The sequence below is a fragment of the Xyrauchen texanus genome, chromosome 23 (assembly GCF_025860055.1).
Source record: "Xyrauchen texanus isolate HMW12.3.18 chromosome 23, RBS_HiC_50CHRs, whole genome shotgun sequence".
NCBI classification, from domain to species: domain Eukaryota; kingdom Metazoa; phylum Chordata; class Actinopteri; order Cypriniformes; family Catostomidae; genus Xyrauchen; species Xyrauchen texanus.
The window spans coordinates 3,424,751-3,433,908 of NC_068298.1; the positions used below are offsets into that span (position 1 = coordinate 3,424,751).

The following is a 9,158-nucleotide window of genomic DNA, read 5'->3' on the forward strand; positions in this document are numbered from 1 at the left end:
TACCTGGAAATGTTCTTGACAGATATTGTGAGATTCACCCTAAAATCCAGATAAAACAACTGGATAAAACTAGTTCTGTAGACATGTTTGCTGACAGTGCTCTTCCATGAGATTACAGAGCAAAAACACTCTCACAGAAACATCAGACAACGCTGAAGCAATTCTGCCTTTTATTAAATGACACTTGATTGAGTCTGACTGTCGAGATAATTTCCATTTAAAGGCTCTTAATCAAAGTCTGCGGCTGAGCTACTCTGAATCAGTTTTTAAAGACAGAAAACAGCAGACGAGGCAGAACTGAGATTCAGCAATCAGATGAGATGAGACAGCTGAAATAATACAGCATGTGATGAATGCAATTCAGAGATCTGTTCACATGGTGTTTAAAAGCAAAATCCTTACATTGAAAAAAGTATACCAAAGGTGCGTGCATGCTATACTGTTTTATGATGTGGTAGTGTCCCATAATAATTGGTATAAAAGTATGTACTTGGTGAAGAACAAGTATGTGAATGGGAATGCATCCTTTGTTTCTTACCTTTGGCCGTGAGTTCAGCATGCCCATCTCCAGCTCGTTGTCATGACGATGCGCTTTGCCCTTGCAGAGTCGTATGAGGCAGGACTTAACCTGGATGATCAGGTAGTAGAAGGACTTTGGGCTGGGCACCAGGTTAAAGGGTGCAGGGAGAGTCCGACCTTCATCGAAATACGACAACCAGAGTTTAGCACGAGCAAACTTCCATTCCACATCAGCGTCTTTCTACGGGGAGAGAAAGAGAGCGATGTAACTTATACCTGACTGATCAAGTACTGATTAGTGTCCTAGTTAGTCCTATTCAGGGGTTTCCAATGACAAGAAATGTGTGTGTCCCCATGTAATGCAAAATTGTTGCATGACTGAATACTGTACAATAAACAGTCAATTTTAATATTTTTGATTTTGGACTAATGCAACATCACTGTGGGTGGGACAACTCGCGTTACAGCAAAAATAGAAACCAAGTTATCGTCAAAATATTCTGTAGCTTGTCGTGGCTGGTTCACAATGTTGGGTGTAATCTGATTACCAAGTAATTCATTACTGTAATCTAATTACTTTGTTGTAAAAAAATTATAACACATTGCATTAAAGATTCTTGGGTAACACTTTACAATACAGGTTCATTAATAAGCATTAATTAATGCTTAACTAATGCTCAGATAATAATGAGTTAATGTATGACTCATGATTAACTAATGCACAGATAATAATGAGTTAATGTATGACTCATGATTAACTAAGCCATTCATTAATGATTTCCACATCAGCAACTAATTAAGCGTCTGTCTTATTAATATATTAAGTCATATATGAATTGCTGTTATTTAAATCTGTAATCATGGATAAATTCCCAAACAACTTATTATATGAACTAATAGTGTTAATTAATGTGTTAATTACCACAATGAGCTGAAGCCATGTATTTGAACTTCCACCCAATACGGGTGCATTAATATGCATTAATACATGCTTAATTACTGCAATATTATTGCAAATGCATGTGTTAATTACAACAATTAAAAAAAGAAGAGATATACAAAATATCACGTATACATATTTATTTGTGATATTTTGTAGATCTCTTTTTTATCTCTGCATCCCTCTGTTTTCTTTAGTGAGGCAATGTTTTCAGAAACCGATGTTAAATAAACAGCTTTTATAAAGATGAATGATGGTCATTAATGATAAATGAGTTCTCAAGTCATGACTTTTTCGGCAGAAATTTGGCTGTATCAACATTTCTTTTAATGAATTATTAACTAGCGGTTTGCAAAGATATCATTATATTATGACTTTACTTGTTGAGGCACATGACTATTAACTCATCATTAAGTAATTGTTGTAATTAACACATACATTTGCAATAATATTGCAGTAATTAAACTCATTTTTATCTGTGCATTAGTTAATCATGAGTAATACATTAACTCAGTATTATCTGTGCATTAGTTAATCATGAGTCATACATTAACTCATTATTATCTGTGCATTAGTTAATCATGAGTCATACATTAACTCAGTATTATCTGAGCATTAGTTAATCATGAGTCATACATTAACTCATTATCTGTGCATTAGTTAATCATGAGTCATACATTAACTCATTATCTGTGCATTAGTTAATCATGAGTCATACATTAACTCATTGTTATCTGTGCATTAGTTAATCATGAGTCATACATTAACTCATTATTATCTGTGCATTAGTTAATCATGAGTCATACATTAACTCAGTATTATCTGTGCATTAGTTAATCATGAGTCATACATTAACTCATTATCTGTGCATTAGTTAATCATGAGTCATACATTAACTCATTGTTATCTGTGCATTAGTTAATCATGAGTCATACATTAACTCATTATTATCTGTGCATTAGTTAATCATGAGTCATACATTAACTCATTATTATCTGTGCATTAGTTAATCATGAGTCATACATTAACTCAGTATTATCTGTGCATTAGTTAATCATGAGTCATACATTAACTCATTATTATCTGTGCATTAGTTAATCATGAGTCATACATTAACTCATTATTATCTGTGCATTAGTTAATCATGAGTCATACATTAACTCATTATTATCTGTGCATTAGTTAATCATGAGTTATACATTAACTCATTATTATCTGTGCATTAGTTAATCATGAGTTATACATTAACTCATTATTATCTGTGCATTAGTTAATCATGAGTCATACATTAACTCATTATTATCTGAGCATTAGTTAAGCATTAATTAATGATTATTAATGAACCCGTAATGTAAAGTGTTAATGATTCTTTTATTAAATTAATTACTTTTAAGTACATTACTTGGATTAAATTTTTTTATGTCGAATACATAAAAACATGAATTATTTTAATATGTACAACTGTTTGCATTTCTGTGACAATATAATGGCATAACAGAACAATTCTAAACATTATTTTGAATTCATGAAAAAGTGGAAGTGGAAAAACAAACTTATTTGTAAAATGTTTTTTTTTAATCATTTTACATTTAAAATATGAACATAAAACAAGAGGAAATATCTGCTATTGTAACAAGACAAAAAAACTTCCTACAATTTCTTAAATACACATATTTCAGGTACACTTAATGACAACAAATCATGCACAAATTCTCAAGTTAATTTGGAAGTTTAGTTTATTTATTTATGTATTTATTTATTTACTGGAAAACAAGACAAATATATTGATTATTAAAGTGATAATTCATCCAAAATTGTACATTCCCTCATCATTTACTCATCCCACGCTGTTCCAAACTTGTATGACATTCTTTATTCCATGAAACACAAAAAGAGATGTTAGGTAGAATGTTATAGCTTCAGTCACCATTCACTTTCATTCTATGGAAAAAAGAAGCAATGAAAGTGAATGGTGACTGACATTCTGTCTAGCATCTTCTTTGTGTTTCACAGATGAAAGCAAGCCATTCAGGTTTGGAAAACATGACAGTGAGTAAATGATGACAGGATTTTCACTTTTGGGTGAACTATCCCTTTAGGAATGAAATATTTTGCAGTGCATTGACAGATTGTACCTCTATTTCCTGGTAGGAGCTGTTGATCATGGCGATGAGCATGTTGAGTAGAACCACCACCATAGTGACGTTATAAACCCCATACAGCACATACCCGATGTTCTCAATAAACTTATGATCATATTTCAGAACCACAGAAATCACTTCAGACAGACCAAATATAGACCAGAACAGAGTCTTGAAACTCTCTTCAACCCTGTGGATGGACACACACACACACACACACACACACACACACACACACACACACACACACACACACACACACACACACACACACACACACAAACAGATAAGAAACAAGCCCAGAATTTAATTTTATGCTTCAGAATTTTCAGGTGTTAAACTTGCTATAGTTTACCTCCATGTTGCTCCTTTTTCAAATAGCAATGTCAAATGTACATAAATCAAGTCAGTTCTGAAATAACAGCACCTCCTTGATTAATAAATAGCATGTATGGAGGCAGACACATGACCAGCTCGAAAATGGCTGCTTAGCCTGTTAGCTCATCTCCAAATATTCTTTCTTTCAACTCGACCCAAACCCAGATATCACTGCCTCAACAGCAACATAACATTTCTGAAACCTCTGCTGCTGTTACAGAGTTTCTAAAAACTTTGGAATATAAGTAATGCTCAGTGGGGACAATGGGTGCTAACATAACCCAGTTATTGTTCATAAGACTATGTTTGGTTTGGGTGATCAAAGTTTTAATTTATATCTGAGAAACTCTTGACGTAGACTTAGCTGAGACTAAATGTGCTGGTCTTTTTTTTGTGTCTTGATGTTTTTTCAAAAGAACTAATTGCACTTGTTTTTGTTTTAATTTTTATTAATGCATACTTTTGGTATAATGAGTCTTGAAAGTCTAATATATATGTTATGAAGCAACTGGTTTGTTGCACATGTGCATCTCCTAATGGGTGTAGCTCTACATTATTTGCTAGCATGGGGTATTTTTTTTCTATGGAATGTTAAAGTGTTAGTGCATGTGATTGAGAAATATTGACCTTTTATAAAAAGGAAAATATTACTATTGCAATGCTTCAGAAAACACATTTATCAGATCTTGAACATTTAAAATTGAAACGAGACTGGGTAGGACAAATATATTATTCTTTCCGCATAACATGTTAAAAAAAAGCAAAGTGAGAGAGTTTTTACCTCTGTGAAGACACCTGATGGCGTTATTACGCTTGACCCCACATTGATAAATAAGGCATTTAAAAGTTTTTATGAATCACTATATAGTTCACAGACTACTGCTAAAAAACCAGATATTTCTGCATTCTTAGATCAAATTCTCCTTCTAGCCATTTCAGAGGAGGACAAGGCATTTCTTAAATCACCATTGTCACCTGAAGAGGTCATAAATGCAATTCGACCCATGCCCTCTAACAAATCTCCAGGACCCAACGGTTTCCCTTGCAAATTGTATAAATCGTTTTGGCCAGAACCTCCCCACATCTTAATGCCTGCCCTCTAAAACCTTTTAGATTAGGGGGTAACTCCTGATTCATAGAAAACCACATATATTTTCTTACTCTTGAAGAAAGACAAAGATCCTCAAGAGTGTGCTTCCTATAGGCCAATAAGCCTTTTGAATACAGATTGTAAAATATTGGTATTAGCTCGTAGGCTCGAAACTGCTCTGCCACGGATAAAAAGTCCGATCAGACGGGATTAAAGACCTTAACATATGGCACACACTTCCAATGTCCTTTTTGGGCAGAACATTTTTATTAGAACGAATATTCTCCATTAATTGCTATACCTGTTCCAATCCTTTCCTTGCTATTTACCCAGCTCTAAAAAAATATATATTTCTCTAAATTTATGTGGAACAATAAAATGCCCCGTATTACACTTTTTAAATTAATGAAACCAAAGGATAAAGGAGAAGTTGCTTTACCACATTTTCAATTGTATTATTGGTTGGCTCATATGGTGAGTTGGTGTAACGATAGGACAGACTTTAGGCAGTTTAATATTGAATCATTGGCCTTGCTTCCCGCTCCAATACAATTTTTGTCTTTTGGCATCAATGTAAATAAGAACAAATGTATTTTGGAAAATTAATTTATCTCAAGCACTCTTTAGGGTTGGAGAGATGTAAAGTCATATCTCAGAATATCGCAACATTTCTCTTTGTTCCCTATTGCTTCCAACCCTGACTTTCCAGCTACCCTTTGCAACATCAGGTTTTCAGCCTGGTCAAAGGCTGGGATTTCCCAGATATCTCATCTTTTCTCAGAAAATAGCTTAAAATCTTTCCAGCAGATATCAGATCAATACGCTATATCAATATCTCATTTTTATAAGTACCTCCAGATGTGTCATCTTATGAGATCCTTATCTAATAAAGGTAAATTGAGAATTAAATGACTGGAATTGAACAGATTTTGACAAAACAATTAAGTAGGGGGTTGATATCTGATATATATATGATGTCCTGTCTGATACATGCTCTTCTTCTCTACAGAGTTTGAAGAGCGTTTGGGAAAAGTATCTAGGTCATGGCATTGACAATGCCGACAGGTCTACTGCATGCAAGAATATGTATCTGTGTACCTAACTGTGTACCTCATTGGGAGTTCATGAACTCAATTGTAAATTCAGTAACATGATTTATCTCACGCCACTGCACTTAAAGAAGATGTATAGAAATTATTCTGGTTTGTGCTTCAAATGTAAAAAGTACAAGGGTACCCTTCTCCACTGTTTTGGTACTGTGATAAAATTGTGCTGTTCTGGACAAAACTACATGACAATATAGAAGAACTTCTTAAGCTGCAATTTGATATGACACTGGAATAGTTTCTATTGAACGTGAGGGTGGAGATCGTGTTTGATTGCCACGCAAAAAATCGTTTTCAAATACTGGTGTATCTGGGGCACCTGGGTATCTCAGCGAGCATTGACGCTGACTATCACCCCTGGAGTCACGAGTTCGAATCCAGGGTGTGCTGAGTGACTCCAGCCAGGTCTCCAAAGCAACCAAATTGGCCTGGTTGCTAGGGAGGGTAGAGTCACATGGGGTAACCTCCTCGTGGTCGTGATTAGTGGTTCTCGCTCTCAATGGGGCGTGTGGTGAGTTGTGTGTGGATCGTGGAGAGTAGCTTGAGCCTCCACATGCTGTGAGTCTTCGCGGTTTCATGCGCAACGAGTCACATGATAATAATAATAATAATAATACCTTGCATTTATATAGTTCTTTTCTAGGCACTCAAAGCACTTTACATAGTATAGGGGGAATCTCCTCAATCACCACCAGTGTGCAGCATCCACCTGGATGATGCTACGGCAGCCATAGTGCGCCAGAACGCCCACCACACACCAGCTATTGGTGGAGAGGAGAGAGTATAGTTATGTAGCCAATTCAGGGATGGAGATTAATACGATGCCATGGTAGATAGGGGCTAATGGGGGGTATTTGGCCAGGACACCGGGGTTACACCCCTACTCTTTACGAGAAGTGTCCTGGGATTTTTAATGACCACAGAGAGTCAGGACCTCAGTTTAACTTCTCATCCGAAGGATGGTGCCTTTTTTACAGTATAGTGTCCCCGTCACTATACTGGGGCATTAGGACCCACACAGACCGTAGGGTGAGCACCCCCTGCTGGCCTCCCTAATACCACTTCCAGCAGCAACCTTGGTTTTCCCCAGGAGGTCTCCCATCCAGGTACTGGCCAGGCTCAACCCTGCTTGGCTTTAGTGGGCAACCAGGATAAGATGCACGGATTGACGGTCTCAGAAGCCGAGGCAATGGAGACTTGTCCTCCACCACCCGTATTGAGGCGAGTAACCGCACCAACACAAGGACCTACTAAGTAGTGGGAATTGTGCATTCCAAATTGGGGAGAAAAGGGGATAAATAAATGTAATATATAAACACTGGTGTATCTGGCAAAGAAATGTGTATTGTTACTTTGGCCATCCCCTCAGGTACCTCCTTTCAAAATGGGGATATCCCAGGCATCCACATTCCTTCCACTCGAAAAACGTATTTATGAATACATCAAACATCTGATGGGTTTTGGCAGATATGTGCACCTCTTTGGGACTACATTTAAAATCTCTCCTGATATTTCACTCGTCTTGCACATGGTATTATTTTTGGTCTTGTATGAGCTTTTTCATGTCGTTTATATGTTTGTTGTTTATTTACCTTTGTATACCAACTATGCTGTAATCGTATGTTTATGGAAAATGACATAATTGACAAAAACAAATAGCATGTATAATATGTACAATATGTGACATATACACACATATCATTATGCAAAAACTTGACATGATATAGTATTCATTTGTATGAATATATTAGTCATTTGTCTTTTATTAAACAAAGAAATATATATCCTGTAAAAGCTAACATATAAAGATATGAAATAATCATAAAAATTATTATTTATGTATGCAAAAATATATATTTCGGCACTCTTGGGTCACTAACGACCCTATTTTTATTTGGTGAATATTTTTTTCAATATTGTCTTTTCATTATTATTATTATTGTAACATTATTCATAAGAAAATGGTTGAAGAATTCTGAACAGGTTTGACTCTAGAATAAAGACAATGAATCATTTAATGAATCAAGAAACATGACTCACAGGGACAGAGGATTTGTTAAATGATGCATTTGATTTGTGAGATGTTTGCAAAAATGTTTTTGTGCCAATAAGTGAACAGAGTCGAGTTCTACCTTCATCTGTCTGTCTCTCTCTGAATAATTAAACTTGTTTGTCCTGGTGTATACTGTGAGTTGTGTCGCCTAAATACACTCGCAAATGAGCAAATCTTTTGGAAAAACATCCAGAACCAAAAGAAAATAAAGTAATGCTTATTTTGCATAAAGGAAATTGTGACTTTTTAGTTCTTTTTTGTATCCCCTTTCCTCCCCAATTTGGAATGCACAATTCCCACTACTAGGTCCTTGAGGTGGCGCGGTTACTCGCCTCAATCTGGGTGGCGGAGGACAAGTCTCAGTGAGAGCGTCAATCCACGCATCATATCATGTGACTCGTTGTGCATGACACCGCGGAGACTCGCAGCATGTGGAGGCTCATGCTACTCTCCACGATCCACTCACAACTCACCACACGCCCCATTGAGAGCGAGAACCACTAATCACCACCACGAGGAGGTTACCCCATGTGACTCTACCCTCCCTAGCAACCGGGCCAATTTGGTTGCTTAGGAGACCTGGCTGGAGTCACTCAGCACGCCCTGGATTCAAACTCGTGACTTCAGGGGTGGTAGTCAGCATTGCCTTTTTTGTTCTTAATGGTCATGACAATAATGCCAAAATGCAAATAGATAAATAAATATACAAGTAAATAAATATATTTTCTTTACTCTTCATTTAAAGTCATATTGCCTAATGTTTTCCCTCTTCTATTTTAAGTGGCTCTGTTTCATACATGTATTATATTCATCTCGTGTTTATTATTAATCTATCTGTTTCACATCTGGTTAAGAGTTTCTTTCTATCTCTGAAGTTTTATTTGATGAATTCAGACAGCAGGTATATTATTGCCAAGAGCACCTTTATTTA

General features: G+C 36.0%; 1 protein-coding gene across 1 annotated transcript in view; it reads right to left on the reverse strand.

The window, feature by feature from the left end:
* LOC127663374 (short transient receptor potential channel 7) overlaps positions 1 to 9,158 on the reverse strand; it is a 61,476-nt gene that overhangs the window by 3,199 nt on the left and 49,119 nt on the right. Inside the window, exons 7-8 of the mRNA XM_052154932.1 lie at positions 3,595 to 3,790; positions 539 to 760 (exon numbers count right to left, since the gene is read on the reverse strand). Coding sequence (XP_052010892.1) covers positions 539 to 760; positions 3,595 to 3,790 — 418 coding nt within the window. The remainder of the gene's footprint in view (positions 1 to 538; positions 761 to 3,594; positions 3,791 to 9,158) is intronic.